The 17,604-nt window shown below is 55.7% G+C and overlaps 1 protein-coding gene across 3 annotated transcripts in view; it reads left to right on the forward strand.

Moving 5' to 3' along the window:
- The window catches only part of ARHGEF17 (Rho guanine nucleotide exchange factor 17), a 53,953-nt gene that overhangs the window by 20,199 nt on the left and 16,150 nt on the right, over window positions 1-17,604 (forward strand). For all 3 annotated transcript variants that reach the window (XM_012744918.3, XM_012744919.3, XM_020286603.2), the window contains exon 2: window positions 14,724-14,801. In XM_012744918.3, coding sequence (XP_012600372.2) covers window positions 14,724-14,801 — 78 coding nt within the window. The remainder of the gene's footprint in view (window positions 1-14,723; window positions 14,802-17,604) is intronic.

The raw sequence follows: 17,604 nt of genomic DNA on the forward strand, positions 1-17,604 counted from the left end.
TGGCAGTGGATCTAGTTAGTGCCCACTCAGGCTTGGCCACAGTGGATAGAGGTCTGGCAGCAGAATTCGCTGTGTTCTGGAGTAGGTAGGCGGAAAGGCAGAGAGGGGCGGGCACCCATTTAAAAATATCCGCTGCAGCCTGGCACAGCAGGTGGGGGTGGGGGCAGGGCCTCTGCCAGCCTTCCAGATCCAGGAATGCCAGGGGTTTCTGGGGGCGGGCACTTCATCTGCTGTCTCGGGACTGTGGGCCCAGCCCAGCCACAAGCCATTCGTAGCGGGGTCCTCTTCTCCCTACCATGAAGCAGGCACCCTTGTCCTCGCCTATGGAGAAATAGGGACACCAGAGTGGACAGACCACACGCCCCAGAATCTAGTCCTGGCACTACCCTGGACTTGCTTTGTGACCTTAGGGGAGTCCCTGTCCCCTGTGGTCCCTATCCATCAAAGGAGGAAATTGGCCTTGTTCTGGCTGCCTCTTCCCCCTAATAATCCTTACCCAGGTTGCAATTTGGATTAGGACTGGAAAGAGAGATCTTGAAGTCCGTGCCTCTACCTCCTTTACAGACGGGGAAACTGAGGCCATGGAGAGGCCCTTGGACCCCTGCCCTGCCTTGCTCTTCTTGGCTCTCCTGGGCCTTCTCCCTGCCCCCTGCATGGCCTGTACCAACTCCCCACCCCCACTTCTGGGCCCCAGTGGTCAAATTCCAGGGCTGCCATTGCCATGGCAACAGCCAGCTCACAGGGCCCCTCCTCTAGGGTTCTCCACCGGGCCCTGTTGTCCAGGGCTGAGGCCGAGAGAGCCTCCTGTGCCTGAGGGACTGGAGGGTTGGGGGTGGGGTGGCGAGGAGGTCAGACCCAGCTAGCTTCTCCTTTGTTTTCCAACGGAGAAAATGGAAAAGGCACAAGTACTGCCAACAAACGCTACTGTCATCCCAGAGAGTGGGAGAATTGGGGGTGGTCACCTGGGCTGGGGACAAGAGAGCTACCCAGAAAACCTCTCCCAACCTCTCACCTGGAGAAGCAACTCACAGAAGGGTCTGAGACCAAAAGAGTTTAGAATGGGAGGTGGAGGAAGATCCTTCCCAAGGTCACTGCCATTCAATGCTAAGGCTACCCAGAGACTGTGGGATTCAGCCCAGCTTAGACTTTCTCGTAAAGTCTGCAGCCAACTGCTGCTGATGGTCAGACCACTTCTGCCAGAGTCTGGGTGGAGGGATTGTTAAACAGGGCATGGTCACTGCCCCTGGGCATCATGACCACCCTGGCATGAAGGGAGGGGACTTCCTGGGCTCTGGGTTGGGCCAGGGTCACCAGGGCCACAGATGGAGTGACTTACTGATGGATAGAACTTACTGTCTGCCAGGAGTGTCACCTGGGGCTACAATGCATCCCAGCTGGTTGGGCCTCTCTGGACAAGATTCAGTGGAAGAGCCCCAAAGTTTCAGTGGAAAGGCCCCAAAGGACCAGTCTGGGCTGGCTCTAGCTCAGGGGACCGCCTGCTGTCCTGGGGTCATGAGACACTTTCCTCTCTGGGCTTCAGGCCCATTTGTCAAATGGGAACAAATGATCCCTTCTCTGCCTCCCTCCTTCAAGGGAGAATGGAACACGGGCATTCTAAACTTGCTGCACACGTTCATTACACCGATACCTGCTTTCATTCATCCACTAATTCACAAATGTGCACTGAGCACATACTGTGCCAGGCTCTGTTCTAGGCAGGGCACTGCTGGAACAAGACAGAGGCCTCCCTCCCCTTTGGAGATCACAGACTTTATTACATGTCCCTTAGTACCCTGAGCACAAGCCTGCCTGAGTGCAAGACTGGCACACTGTGGGTCTGCAATATGTTGAAGACTGTTGATTGGGGGCTATCACAGGGCAGTTTGCTCAGTGTCCTGGTCTGTGGTGGGGGTAGTCACTGAGGAAGAAGAGGTCAGAGAGGGTGGAGGGTTTAAAGAGACTTCCTGGAAGAGGCAGATGTAAAAGTTAGATGGGTCTTGAACAGGGTCAAGAGCAAGGAGGGTGACCCAGGCAAGGGGGACAGCCTGACAGAGGTGGAGAGGTGAGGACGAGCCTGGTGTTGGGCAGTGGTGAAGAGACCAGCCTGGCTGCAGAGGCTGGGAGGTCAGATGAGTAGGCTGGTAGGGGCTGGTTATACCTTAGGCCTCCCTGGGCCTTTGGTGGCCTGAGTAGAGGTATTTCTGGAACTATGGTAAGTGGGGAAGATGGCTTCTTTTGGCTGTGGGCTTTGAGAGCCCCTGATTTATCTTCAGCTCAGGCAGGCCCTGCCTCTCAGCTCCCTGGGGCTCTGGCCTGAGGCTAGCCTGGCCTTTCCCAGGGTGCCTGGCCCACAGCCCAGTGAGTCATCTTCCGCCCCCGAGACAAGACACCCCATCCCACCCGACAACACACAAATGGAACCCCCCCTTGTTCCTGGGTCCGAGGGAGGGAGGGAGCAGAGGGGCTGGAAACGGACCCTGGATAACTTCCGTTCCCACGATCCCAGCCTCCCTGCATGCTGGAGGACTGGGCGGGAAGGGAGCCCTCCTTTCCAAGCACCTATGGTACAGTAGGTGGTCACCTCCATTTTTCATGTAAAGAAATAGAGGCTGAAAGGAAGGAGTGGTCATGGCCAGAAGGTGGTGGTGCCGGGCCCAGACCACATGTGCCCGATTCCCCGTGCACTGTTCTGTGGCTGGGCAAGGTCATTTTGAATGAAATAATTTTTAGGCTGGGAGAGGATGGCCCCTGGAGGTCAGCTCATCCACAGGATGAGGACTGGGGCCACTAGCCATGTGTGCATAGGGGTGGTGGGTGCATTTCCTGGGAGCCCCTAAAGAAGGAGTTGACAGATTTAGCAAGTCCTACCCTAAGGCTTCATCAGATTCCCAGTGGTGTCCCCTCTAGCATCCTGCTCCACAGACTCCAATGTGGCACCCAGAAGAGCTGTGTTTTGGTTTCTCTGACTGTAAAATGGGGGTGACAGTCCCAGCCTCTTGGGCCAACAAGATGATTAAATTCTGTGTTTGTGAGCTCCTCAGATGTTTTCCACATCTGTTGAGGGTCTGTCTGTCTATCTACTACCCTACCCCCACCTCCTGCTTCCGGCCATTATCCATGAAGTTAAGAAACTTTTCTTCACAGGCTAGGTCCAGCTGCATTTTCGTGATATTGGGAGGGGCGGGTGTTGCAGAGAAGAAGAAAGAAAGGGGAAAATCCCACAAGAAAAAAACGACTGGAGTTCAATTCAAACCACATGCGCCACAGCCCTGGCCATGCGGGCCTCTGCTGCCACCTGTGGGCGTCTGGTGGAAGTGCAGTGCCTGGAGGCCCAGCTGCCTCACTAAATCCAAAGGCTTGATCCTAATGCCTGAAATCAGGAAGGTCAGACTGTCCTTCTGTGGGCATGATATACTTCCCCCTCCACTCAGGGAGCCTGGTGGGGAATTAAGAGTCCACCTGCACCTTTCCTCCTCCTCATTTGTTGACAGAGTAGGGAACTGAATCCCAGAGTGGGGGGAACTTAGCTAAAGTCACAGGGCAAGACTGTCAGTTAATGGATATGTATTGCACATCTACTGTATGTCTCTGCTTTTATGGGTTTTATAGCTGAGGGGGAAGATTGAGACCTTCCTCCTATTTCTGTCTTCCAGCCATTCAGGGAAAAGAAAACAGCCCCCTACCTCCTAATTCAAGATGCTGTGGGCTTGGCTTGAATCCTCATTTATGTACTCAGTGACCCTGGTAAAGTTACTCAAGTTCTCTGACATGGGGTCAAATCCAAGCTTTGTCATAAGGCAAGTTGTTTCACTTCTCACAGCCTCTGTAAAATGGTGATAACAGGAATACGTAACTCCGAGGATTGGTGTGAGGACTCAATGAGATAATACATGAGAAACGGCACCTCGCTGAGCATTAGCTGGCTGTAGAATTAAGCCCCACTAAGGATATGGGGCTTGCACATCATTCCTGGAGGTCCAGGAGGGGGTCAGCAGTGGGTAGGGGATCTCCTCCGGGCTAGGGTGTGTACCAGTAAGGTTCCGCAGCCAGAAGCTGTTTCTGAGCCCCAGCATAGGGAGTGAGACCTGCCACCTTGACCCTCCTTTCAGCCGGCAGGGACAGTTTCTGGAAGCGGTGGTGAGGTTTTGTAGTGCTGCCAAGGTTGGCAGGACATGTCCTCTGTGCCAATACACGAAAACTAAGTCTGTGCAGAAATCACGCCCCTGCTTCGTTTCTCCCGTCAACATGGTAAGGACCTAGGGTTCATATTCTAGCTCTTCCGCTTACTGCCTACATGACCATGGCCTCTCCACCTCTCTGAGCCTCAGTTTCCTCAGCTGGGTAGTTGCCACTCAGAGTCTTTCCTGCAGTTGTGGTCAGATAGAGCTTGGCTGGAATTACATTGAAGGCAATCTCACCCACAGATCTGGCAGTTAATGCTGGCATCTGGCTGGGACTTCGTCTGGGCTGTCAGTTGGAATACCTGCCTCCCCATGGCCTCTGCATATGGCCTGGGCTTCCTCCCAACATGGAGGCTGGGTTTCAAGAATGGAAGTTGCAAGGTGGAAATACATGGCATTTTTATGACCCAGCTTTGGAGGTCACATAATATCACTTCTGCTGTGCTCTATGGTCAAGGCAGTCACAAAGCTCTACCCGTTTTCAAGTGGAGGGGACCTGGACCTCATCACTCTATGGGAAGAGTGTCAGCACCACATTGTAAGTAGAGCACGTGGAGTGGAAAACGTTGTGGTAGCAACGTTTGAAAAATACAATCCGCCACACCTACCTGGTCTTTGAGAAATACAATCTGCCACACCTACCTGGATGATCATGAGGAGAAAATGGGGCTGTGATGTGAAGTGTTTAGCTCGTGCCTAGCACATAGTGCACAGAGTAGGTGCTTGGTAAATGAGCTATAGCTATTTCGATTACTGTTGAAGTGGCCTCCTCACTCTTTACCTCTGCCATAAAAACACATGGACCAACACCCTCAGACCAGCCGTGCAGTCTCATGTCCACAGCAGACCCCTGACAGAGGGGTGTCCACACAAAGGTGGAGGGGTCCACGTGGATGAAACATAAGCGGTGTCACTGATAACCCCCCCCTCCAGGTACACACACTGACCCACATAGGCAGGGTAGTGTCCCCATAGCAGGAAGGTCCTGATGCTCCTCGGGCCCTTGAGCTCTCCTTCCCGTTCCTGACGCACAGTCCCCAGAATGATGCCCACCCAGAGCAGCCGGTCCTGAGGGGGCCCTGTGGCCTCCCTCCCAGCTGCCTATGAGGCCTGGGAACTCTGTGGAGCCTTGAAAGGCTCCTCCTTCCAGAAGGGAGGGTCTGTAGGGAACAGGATGTGACTGGGAAGGCAGGAACAAGGGGCTGATGATGGGAAGAATGGGAAAGGGGGTCTCAGACAGGGACAGATGGAGAAACTGAGGCCCCAAGAGGTGAGGTGTCTTGCCAAGGTCACTCCCCGAGTAAGCAGCAGAGCCAGGATTTGATCCTGATCTATCTGGCTCCAGTGCCTGCCTTCTTAATCTCTACACCAAGAAGTCCCTCTCCTGGGATGTCTGTCTCATTGAGGAACCTGAGCACCTGAGGAGGGCAGCCACCGCCAGTGAAGTGGACAGCCCATTAGGTTGGGAACATTCAGTACCAGCTCCGTGCTGTGGACATCAGTGAGGTCAGGAGAGTCAGGCAGTCTATCTGGGCCATTAGCCAGGCCTGGGTCCCAGGAAAGAGGATCCTCCTTGGTCCTAGCCTTGCCTGTGATGGCATTTTGTTTACCACCTAAACCTTCCTGGGTCAGGAAAATCCATTCACATCACTGTGTTGGGACAGAGGAGGCTGGAGAAAGGCACCTCAGAAAGCCAGTGCCCCAGGGAGGCTGGGGGAAGTCAAGCGGAGTGGACGAGGCCAGGGGAGGTGGCGATGGGATCTCCTCTCGGGGCAGGGGGATAAGAGCTTGGGCTCTGGAGGCAGCCAGCTGGGCTCTACCTCCTACCAGCTAGGTGACCTCCCTGAGCCTCAGTTTCCTGGCTTGTAAGATGGGAGAGTAACAATAACAGAACCCTTGATGTAGGCCTGTTGTGGGGATGAAAGGAGCCAGGGCTTGTGAGGCAGTGGTTGGGTGCCTAGGCTCTGAAAATTGTTCAAGCAACATCAGTGATGGTTAGGATTCCAATCTAATATTATGGGGTTCCCAGTGTTTAGTTTTGGCAGCTCTGGGGCCCAGGCACTCTCTTGACAAATATGTATATAGAGCTCTGCAGGAGCTCAAAGGCCCCACCCTACAGGAGCCTTCTGAGACCTGCTGTCCCAGAGCCAGCCTGTCTCCTTGCGACCTGCGTCATCGTACTTGTTTCTTTCTCAGTTCCTGTCTTCCTGTGTACCTGGGGGTACTGGTGCCCAGGAGGGCACAGACCTCTTGTCTTACCTTTAATCAATCCCCAGCACAGTGCTTGGCACCTAGTAGGTACTCAATATATTGAACTGCTCAACAATTAAATAAAATAAAAATTCAATGAACTATTCATCATTGAACCATGTATCTGTGCATCCATTCATGTGTTCATCTGTTATTGATGGAGCGTTCTGTTTATCGCTCTACTTATTTATTCATCTATCATTATTCCATCCTTTTGTCCTTACATATATTCAGCCATTACTCATGATCTGTCCATTTGTCCATCTATATGTCCAACCTTTCTCATTATTGGTCCCCCAATTGGTCCAGCATCAGCTGCAGGACCAAGTGTCCCCTAAGTGGGCAATGCCCAGATGCAGGAGCTCCTGGAGGGGCCCAGACTGGGCAGTATGTCCCGAGGTGGGCGAGCAGGGTGTTGGCATTCCCTCTGAGATGGGGAAGTTGTTGGCAGACTGGGTGGAAGTAGGGAGGGTTAGATGTTCCCCAAGGCTGGCAGAAGGTTGATCCTACAAAGCTACGGTGCCCAGCCTGTTCCTCCTGGAGTTGGGGTGGTCTTGTGGGGCAGAGCCCTTTTCCCCTCTCTGTCTCTTGCCTTCCCCTGACTAAGAAGCAGGTGGGGGCCTTTTTGGTGGGTGAAGAGGTGTTTGTGGTGGGGTGTGGGGTATGGAGAGGAGGGCTGGGCAGGCCTTCACCAACCACCTTGCACACTTACAAAATCTATTCTGAGCCAGACCTACTTTAAACAACTGCACATACCCAAAAGGAAAAATGAAATCAGCACCCAAAACAAGCTCAGAGGAAAAACGGAACCAGACATGTATAGGGTGCCTTGTTATACCTCGTGCCCTCACCCCACCCAGCTGACCTCACCATAAAGGGGTCTGATGCCTGTGCTCTTGTGGGGCGATCCCTGGAGACCCTGACCAAGCAACTGACCAACTCATGTGCTCCCATTTCCTGCCCCATGCCTCCCCCCGCATTGCCATGACAACAAGCTTGGATCTAATTAGCCACCCTTAATGAAGGAGCAACAGCAAGCAGTGCCTTTGGCACCAAGTCCCGCCCCTTCTCTGTGACAGGGGCCTCCAGTGAACTCTGCCTTCTGGGCACCCACATGCCTCCTGGAACTCTTGCCCTCGGGACCTTGTTCAAACCCTACCTCCTCCAGGAAGCCCTTCCTGCGTGCTTCTCCTGCAAGCAGAGGTGACTCCCTCTGCTGAGCCCTATGAGAGAAGCCTGTGTGCTGTCTGGGAGCTCTGGGAGGCCAGCGGAAGGTGGATTCATCTCTGCAGGGGCCCATACTGCTGGAGCTGTGAGGAAGTGGATGCTCCTCCCTAAGGATCCTGAGCCATGTACTGCCTCCCAGCCATGCAGAGGAATTGACACTCCAGGTGGGATAGTTCAAGAGAGGGTGAGATGGGAGAGCAGGCATTCATTTCTACCAGAAAGCCAAATGTGGGTTGTCTACAGTGACCAAGCAGCAGTGGGCCAGGGGTGGGGCCCTAGACCAGCAGTCCACATGCTCATGTGGGATTATCTGTGGGACCTGGCTGTGTGGACTGGACCATGGGCCTGTCCATCCTCCTTCTCAAACCACCACCCAACTGGGCTTGCTGTCCTGATCCCACCCCCATACACACCAGCCCTGAGAGGAGGAAGAAGAGCAGGCCCCATGCCCAGAGGAGCCCACAATCCATCCTGTTGGGAAGATAAGAGGCAGGTGGACCCACTGGATTGCTTGGTCCAAAGCGGAGGCAGGGAGGGCTTGGGGACTACCTGTAGGACCTTTGCTTCTGCCACCCAGGGACAGAACGGGCTTGGCAAGGACCCACTGCCCCAGGACTGGAAATGGTGGCCACGCAGGCTCCAGGCCTTGCAGACTCTGTGGTGCAAGAACATCAGAATCACCTGGAAGGCTGGTCAAAACATTTCTGGGACCATGCCCCAGAGTTTTGGATTCAGTAGGGAGTGTGGGGGATGTGAGAATGTGCATTTCTAACACATTCCCTGGAGATGCTGAAGCTCATGGTCCAGGGACCACAATTTGAGAAACACTGCTGTAGAGGGACTAGAAAGAGGATTTGTACAGAGCACACACTCATGCCTTTATTCATTGGTTCACTCAACAAACTAACTGAACAGTTATTCTGAGCGAAGCCCTGTGGGGCCCCAGGGAGACAGATGAGTTCACTGATTGTTCATTCATTTATACAGCATGAACTTAACCAATCACCTAGCAAGTGTCAGGCTCTGATCCCCCAGTGCAGCCCCTAGGAGCATCCCTGCATCTTGCCTGTGTGCTCCCTGCTCTGGGATTGGCTTTCGTGTGGCGTCACACTGGTTTTCATCTTGCTACTCTCTTGGAATTTTCTGTGCCTGTTTTCATTGTTGGCTTTTTAGGGATTGTCTGTTGAGAAGTTAAGTTTTCTTTTTTTTAAGAGACAGGGTCTGGCTTTGTCACCCTGGCTGGGGTGCAGTGGCCTGATCATAGCTCACTGTAACTTTGAATTTCTATGCTCAAGCCGTCCTCCTGCTTCAGCCTCCCAAGTAGCTGGCACTAGAGGTGTGTGCCACCACACCTGGCTAAGTTTTTTTTTTAGAGATGGGGTATCAGTATGTTGCCCAGGCTGGGGAAGTTAAAATTTTAATGTTTGATGTTTCAGACTCTTTGAGGAGGCCAGTGTTGCCCAGGCCCATGGCCTGCCCTCTCAGGAGAAGATGAGGAATGATTCCTTTGGATGGGGGTGTGGACCCACCTGATTTTGGGCTGAATGGAGGAGGGGGAGAAGGGCACCCTTCTGTCCCTGCGTAGCAGAAGCAATGATCCTCCAAGAGGGTGCTAAGTCCTCTTCTGCCTCCAGTTTGGACCAGGAAATCCAGTGAGGCTGCAGAGGCCAGCAGGAGGGGTTGACCCTGTGCCGTGGGGATGCTAGGGAAGGTACCTGAGCTGAGAGCTGCTCAGGCTGATCTCCCTCCCAGTCAGTGACTGCTGGGCATGTGGGGAGAAGGGAGGAGGAAGAGCTATTGGGGGCTTGCTTATTAGCCAGACCCTACTATGTCCACACCTACTTTACAAAAGAGACAGGGGCCCTCCCCACAGGGAGCATATAGTTTCCCGGGAGGAAATGGGCCTCAAAGTGGCAATTGCTCAAATGTATAATTACAAATTATACATTTTGTAATTACAGATTATACATGTGATGCCTGGGTAAGGTGAGGAAAACTGGGAATCTTTGAGAGCACAGAGCAGGTACATATGACCTAATGTGGGGATCAGGGAGGGCTTCCCTGAGGAGGTGATATTTGTGTGGAGACTGGTCTTGAAGGAAAAGAAAAAAGCATTCCCAGTAGAGGGAAAAGGTATAGGCCAAGACCCTGAGGCAGGAGAGAGCATGATCTTTTTCTAGAAGTTATAACAGAAGTGGCTGGAATCAAGCTAGAGGGTGAGAGGAGTGGACAGGTGGGCCCAGTGTTGAGTGATAGGGTCAGGATGTCTCCACTGCACAGGAAACCCAGGGGAAAGCAGGTTTAGGAAAGGGAGTCAGTTGGAGGCTTGATGAAGTGGGAGCCCTTAGTACACTAAGGGGGACGTGAAGTCAACCAGGGCTGAGGCACAGCTGCAGGGTGCATTAGAGCACCCCTGCTGCTCAGTCTGATTAAATGGGTCCAGGATACGTTCTGCCATTGCTCTGGGATTTGAGGAAGCAGGTTCTGAGGATCCTGCTTGGAAACATCCTTGAGTACAGTCTGGTGTGTGGTGCAGTAAGTGCCAGAGCCAGGTGGAGAAGACAAGACTGTGGCAGGTACAGGACACAGGTCAAGCTGGGCAGTGCAGGGGTAAGGATAGGGGTGACTTAAGGTGGGCCCTTTGGGTGGCAGTCTCCTCAGGCCCAAGTGCTCCTCCCTTGCGTCAGAGGCCAGTGCGGAATTTCCAGGGATGTGTGTGTGTGTGCACATCCCTAAATAGCCGCGCCTGGGCAGGTGTGCCTGTTTCTGCCCGGCCATAGTTGTGTGAACACGAAAGGTTCATGTGTGTCAGGGTTCAGGTCTGTGGGATTGCGCTGTGTGACTTGACTCTAACCCGCTTGCACGAGTGATGAAGGCCGGAGGGCAGGTTTCCATGCCAAGGCCTACTCAGTGTAGGTGTGTGCGTGCCTCCGTGGCTCCTCGGTGGGGATCTGCGTTCAGTGTGCGCCCACATTGGGTACAGGTGTGGACGGAAAGTACATGTCGCGGCGTATACCTGCCTTTGTCCATCAGTGTGTGCCAACTGTGCCGTGGGGCGGGGGATGGGTCTGCTAGCTGACCCGCAGTGTTGGGGGAGGGGTGCGAGGCCCTCAGCGTGCGGCTTGTCGGGGGAGACGGGGCGGGCGGAGAGGGCGGGGACCCCCTCCCCCAGCGGCGCTGCGCGGGGCTAGGCGGCGCACTCCCTGCGCGGAGGAGGCAGCGGCGCCACGGCTCGGCTTGGCCGCCGCGCTCAGATCCTAGCTGGGACTGACGCCGCGACCGCTGCCGGGGCTGGGCTGAGCCCTTGAGCGAGCCAGGAGGGTGGAAGGGGGTGTCCCCAGACCCCGCGCCAACCTGCGCCCCCGCCCGGGCGGCGGGCCGGCCGCATGCTGCAGATGGTGAAGACCCTGGCCCAGTTCACCATCGCGCTGGAAGACATGCGCGATCTGGGCCCGGCCGCCACCTCCGGGGAGCCTGCCGGGGAGCCTGCCGGGGAGCCGGCTGGGGAGCCGGCTGGGGGCAGCGGCGCTGACGCGGAGGAGCCCGGGGAGGCTCAGGTACGGGGAAAGGGGAGGGGCAGCCAGGGACTTGGGCCGCGGCCTAGAACTCAGCAGACCGGAGAGCCTGGGGGAAGCATGGAGTGCAGGGCCTGGCCATGGGCCTCAGGGCTCTGTGACCAGAGATGAGGGCAGCGAGATTGAGGGCGAGGAGCCCTGGCAACGAATGGCGTGGCTGGCAGGGCGCTGAGGGTCAGGGCCTGGTGGCACTCAGCTGGCGAAATGGGTCAGTGTAGAAGCAGAGGCTGCTGCCAGGGGCATCCTGGGTCCCCAGGCGCAGGAAGGAGGTTTTCCCAGCCTTGTACTCAGGCTGGAGGCAGCTCCCAGGTGCATGTGCTGGGGAGAGCCAGTTTGCTCCCCCCTTGCCATCTTCTCCCTCTGCTGGGCTGCTAGGCCTTGGAGGTGTCATACTGTGGTGGGAACAGCGGTGTCCCCCTTCCTGGCTCAGGGTGGGGGCAAGCTTCTTGGGGCTGTTTCCATGTCTTTGTGTGTGTCCCTGGGCCTGGACCCTGGTGGTGCCACTCTGCCAGGTACAGTGGGGGCTGTTGTTCTGTCCTCCTTCCTGTGCTGTGTTGTGTCTCAACAGTTTCGAGTCTCTGGGCTGGAAGGCCTGGTTCTCAGCTGGGTGGCTTGGCTGCATTTTTCGTCTCTGTGTGGCGTGTCTTGCCTTTATGGCTTCTCTGTGTGCCTGTGTCTCTGTCTTCATGCTGTGGACGTCAAAGTCTCAGTCTTCAGGTCGTGATGCCCCAATCACACTAGGAGGAGAGGCTCCCTCCGTCTTCCTGCTGTACCCCCGTCCCCACCTCAGTGCCCCATGTAGTGGGGGTTGGAGGGGGGCGCTGTTGAGGGGCGAGGGGCCCTGTGGGCAGGCTGGGCCTGCAGGGCTGTCCCGCGGGAACAGGTGGGGCTGCTGTTCTGGTTGACAGCTGCGTTGTCCATCACTTGCTTCCCTCGTCCTCCCCCCGGACCCCCCACATGCACTGCACCCGTGTGTGGGCACGTGCGGAGGGGTGCTCCACGCAGTCACAGGGAACTGGCCTTGTTTTCCCTGCCGTTACCTGACAGCTGAGTGACAGCCCACTGTGCTTTGCAGCAGGGAGGAGGCTGGGAGAGGCGGGCATTGCAGCGTCAGCCTCCCTGTGTCACCCCAGCCTCCCGGCCATCAGGCCCAGCGCCAGCCCTGCCTCTCAGGAAGCCTCCCTGCCCCTGCCCCTCACTGTGCCCGCTGGCTTGACTGGGCCACGGGTGTGGCGGGGGAGGGTGGCCGAGGTAGAATGAGAATGGGTGTCGAGGACCTGCGTGTGTGGACGGGGCTGCCCTGCCTCCTGTCGCCTGAACAGCGCTGAGAGGGAGGGGTTATCAGTTGCACGTGTATGAAGTAGAGAAGAATGTGGGAACAGGGTGGTTAGGTGGCCACCAAGGTCACACAGCCAGCAAGGGCAGAGCTGGGAGCCCTGTGGCCTGTGGCTGCCTGGTTGGTCTGGGAGTGAACTCTGGGTGTTAGGGCCCCAAGACTCAGCATGAGGTAGCTGAAGAGACTCTGGTCCTGGCTCTGCTGATCACTGGCTGTGTGACCTTGTGACCTCACATCACCTCTCTGACTCAACTCCTTGTCTGTGCAGTGGACATGACACACCTTTGTCACAGAGCTGAGTGTGAGGCTGAAATAAAGCTGTGTCTGTGAGGTGCTGAGATATCCCTGGGGTTGGGGTGGATCAGGATGGCATGTCTGGGCCTTTCCTTGGAAGGCCCTCCTGGCCCTGGTGCTGTCCCAAGCTCTCCATCCTAGGGCTGGGCTGACTTATACCACCTCCCTCCAGAAGCTGCCCTGCTTTTTTAAAAGCCTCAGAAGCACAGAAGATAGATGGATGGTCTGGTATCTGGGGGTCCTAAGGCAGGGCCCAGTGCCTTCTCACCCATCGGAGCACAGGGCGGGCAAGGTGGGGCAAGCCAGCCTCCTACACCCACCCCCACCCCAGGAGATGTCATTCACCCCCCCCACTGAGTTCCTAGCATGGAAGCCCACTTTTCCACATGTGCCTCATTGTAGGACATTGGGGGACAGGCCTGAGCCCCGAGTCCCTGAGTCCTTGGGTCAGGAGTGGGAGGCCTGACGTAGGTGTACCACAAGCAGAAGGATGAGCAGTGGCTGGGTCCAGTAAGCCAGACAAGGCCTGGGGGTCAGGTCCACCAAGTAGACGTGGGCCCTGGGCACAGCAATGACAGGGCATCCCCACTGGTTGAATCTGAGTCCCTACCCTGAGGGGCTTCTAGGACTGGGGGCTGGAGAGATGCCACTGACTTGGACACTCACCCTGGCATTGCCTCCTGCAAAGTGTCTGCTCGAACCAGCAGTCCTTGATGGCTGGAGCCTGACTCAAGGTCCAGACAGATGCTTGGGCCACCTAGAACAGTTAGAGGCCTTGCCAGCACCACTCTAGGGATTAGAGGAGTTAGTTGGAGACTGGGAGTGGAGTCTCTGCTGGAGAAAGGAAGCTGTTGGGCTGGTGGCGTCTGGGAAGGCTTTCTGGAGAAGGGGCCAGAGGTGTAGAGACTGGCGGGAACTGGCAGCAGGTAAGCTCAGTCCCAGGGGGCTGAGGGCAGAGATGGCATTCCCGGGCTAGCATCCAGCAAAGCCTCCCATAGAACAGAGCTTCCCTTGTCCCTGGGGGTGTGAGTGCAGAGACTGGGTGACCCTTGGGGACTCTAATTCAGATCATCAAATCCTCAGGATGGAGGCATGAGTGTCTGGGTTTCCTTTTCCCTATCTTTAAATGAGAATATTATTATTACGTCCACCTCACAGGATGGTTGGGAGTATTTAATATAATGCTTAGAACACGGCCTGGTGCATAAGAGGGCTCAGTTAGTCTTTTTAAATCAGAGAAGTGGGGTCCCTTCTGGTCTGAGAGGGGCTGACCCCTGTCACCACCTAGCTGTGTGACCTTCGCACTGATGTCACCCCTCTGGTCCATGGTGTCTTCATCTGTAGCAGGAGGTGACAGTGTCTGCTCTTGGAGAGGTGTGGAGCCCAGCCAGGTGGGCATGTCCTTATAGCGCTCAGCCTGAAGGTAGGGTTTTGCGAGTTGGCAGCTAGAGTGGGTGGTGGCCTGGAGGCATCGTCCTTTGCAGATGTGAAAGGTTTTTGTTTTTTTAAGAGTCCTTTTCATGAGCCCCAGCAGAAAGCCAAGAAGTAAAACAGAGACCTGCAGATATGCCCACAGCTGCGGGGTCGGGGGGGTGGAAGAGTGAGGGCCTAACTCTAGGGAGGCGGCAGATGGGAGACTTGGCACGAGGGGGCATTCCCGGCAGGGAGCACCTAAGCAAAGGGCTGCCTGAAGGGGGTCCAGGGCTTTGGGGGAACAGCCAGGAGCCCTGGGTGGCAGGAGTGCAAGCCTTGAAGGCCAGGGAGAGAGTGTGGATGGGTTCTCTGGGCCCCATGTGGCTGCAGGAGATGGGGTCTGAGAGGAACGAGACCCTTGTTCACCCTCTCCTCCTGTCCCCACAGGACATGCGGAAGCACGTGACCATGACCCTGCTGGACACCGAGCAGTCGTACGTGGAGTCACTGCGCACCCTGATGCAGGTAAGATCACAGCCCAGGGCCCTGAGAACGGCCGATCTGAGTCCAGGAGGCTGTCAGACAGGCATGCACAAACCCACTTCACAGACAAGGAGCTGAGGCCAGAGAGCTATGAGCCCGGGACACACCACCCTTCCGTGGAGAACCCCTGCATGGCTGCCCCAGAGGAGAAGGAAGCCCCCTCCTGGGCAGCAGAGAATACAGAGTGGCCAGGCCAGGCCACTCCAGGGCAGGATCCCTCCCCACTGTCCTCCGACCTCCCAGGCAGCCCTGGGCCTACGCTTAGATCTGAGAACCCCCTCTGATGTGCCCCTCCATTGTATTCATTGGCTGGGAAAATATTAGTTGAATGGAATTAAATGCTGAGCACCTGCTTTGTGCAGGCCCTGTTCCAGGTGCAGGACTCAGATGAGTAAGAGTGACCAGCCTCTGTCACAGGAGCTCTCAGCCCTGACCAGGACGTAGTTGAATATATGGGGCACTCTAGAAGCAGCGAGGGGCACTGCCAGATCTGAGCTCAGGGAAGGTTCCCTGGAGGAGGTGTTGGCTTCTGCAGAAACCTGTCTTCTCAGCAGCAGAGGTCCATGTGGCCACCACGAGCCTAGGGGGTTGGTCCTATGGTGACACTGCAGGAGTCAGCAGGGCCACACTGTGGGAGCCCTGAACACCAGGGGAAGGGCGTGGGCTCCACTGAGGAACCTGGAGAGTCGGCAAAGCGTTTTGAGCAGGGGAGGTGTGTGGCCTGATTAATGCTTCATGAATCTGACGGCTGGGAAGGTGGGTGGCAGAAGAGAAGGCCAAGGCCATTGAAGTCAGGTGAGGGCAGAGGCTGCAGGGAGGGAGTGCTGGGGACAGACACTCAGGAGGTAGACCGGTCAGGCCAGGTGTGGTGACTGGGGGGGCGAGGTGGGGAAGCCCAGCTTGATGCCTGGGCTCCTGGCCTGGGAAGGTGGAGCCCAGGGGAGGAGCAGCTGGAGCAAGATGGTGAGTTCAGGTTCAGACGTGTGGGTTCTGGGGAGGTCCAGGGCCTGGATGCCCACATAGCCCTGGGGCCTGGTAGTCACGGCAGAGGATGAGTTCGCTCAGGCCACCCAGGGAGAGTGAGAGTGAAGGATGAAGGTAAAGCCCTGGAAACATCCAGAACATTCGTTCACACACTCACTCCACAGACGCACAGTGAGCCTCTTCAGTGCTGCCTGTGGGGGCCGGGTCAGCAGTGCCCGAGCCATGAGGGCCTATCTGTGGAGCTTACGGTCTGGGGCAGAGACTGGCGGTAGCGAGCCAGACAGAGCTTACACGTTACACAGGGTGATGCAAAAGCACACACCAGAGCACATACATACGATGGGTGTTAGCCTTAAAAAGGAGAGAAATCGGACACGTGCTGTGACACGGGTGAGCCTTGAGGACATTATGCTAAGTGAAGAAGCCAGTCACAAGAGGACAAATATGATTCCGCTGCACGAGGCCCCTAGCGTGGTTGAACTCACAGAGACAGAAAGAAGAAAGGTGGCTGCCAGGGGATTGGGGAGGAGGGAGTGGGGAGTGAGTGCTTAATGGGGACAGAGGGCTAGAGATGGGTGGTGGTGATGGTGGCACAAGAATGTGAACGTACTTAATGTGAATGTGATGAACTATACACTTAAAATGGTTAAAATGGTAAATTTTATATTATGTATGTTTTACCACAAAAAATACATTGCTGCATCTGTTTTCTAAAAAAGAGTGCATGGAGAGGAGGGAACACAGAAGGGGCCCGCCCTGGTGTGGGGCCAGGGAAGGCTTCTCTGAGGTTGGGTTGTTTAGCTGAGACTTGAAGGGTGGGTAGGATTTCAGCCGAGAGAGAGCTTGGAAGGGATGTTACCGGGGAGAAGAGACAGCAGGGACAAGGGTCGGGAGGCTGGAGGGAACCTAGAGCAGTAGATGACCATAGGTGGCCAGCGTAGCTGCGAGAGGGAGGCAGGACCAGGCCATGCAGGGCCTGAGGGCTGCTGGGCCGTGGAGCTGGGCTTTACTGTATGTAAAGGAAGCCATAGAAGGGACCCAACCAGAATGCCAGGCAGGAGGAGTAGACTCGCAGGGTCCTTTGCCATCCCCTAGGTGAAAGTTGGAGGCATTAGGATCAGACAGTCCAGGGTTTGAGTCACTTGCCTCCTTGCTGAATGACACCAGTCTAATCACCTCACTTCTCTGAGCCTTGATTTTGCCTGTAAAATATTGCTAATCTTACCCATCTCCCAGCGAGAAGATTGAAAAGTGACACCACCCATGCCTGTTCGCAGGCAGGAGCGGTGGAGAGCTGGGAGCAGGTAGGGCCTGGGTGTGTCTTAATACCTCCAAATCTCCCAGGCCCGCCACAGGGTGCTCAGGACCTGTGGGTGGAGGAAGCGAAACTGAGAGTGTTGGGTGTGGAGGGGTGGAGGTGCAGGAAGGTGTCGCCTGAACCCAAGGACTGTTGCTCGAGGCAACCCTGGAGTGTGGGAGGGAGGACTGAGGTCCGGCCCTGTGGTCCAGAGCATGGCTTGGCGTTCAAGCTTGACTCTACCTCTTGACCAGGTGTGTGACCTGGAGCATGTTACATAGTCTCTGCCTCAGTTTCCTCATCTGTAGAGTGACGATAGTAACAGTACCTGCCTCAAGTGCAGATGACAAGAGAGATATGTATATAATTTAGTATACTGCCTGCAACTCTGTGTACTTGCATGCATGCGTGGATAAAGTTGCATTTCATCCTTGTTTGTTTGTTTTTTGAGACAGTCTCACTGTGTTGCCCAGGGTAGAGTGTCGTGGTGTCAGCCTGGCTCAC

Source organism: Microcebus murinus, chromosome 4 (genome assembly GCF_040939455.1).
Source record: "Microcebus murinus isolate Inina chromosome 4, M.murinus_Inina_mat1.0, whole genome shotgun sequence".
Lineage (NCBI taxonomy): Eukaryota > Metazoa > Chordata > Mammalia > Primates > Cheirogaleidae > Microcebus > Microcebus murinus.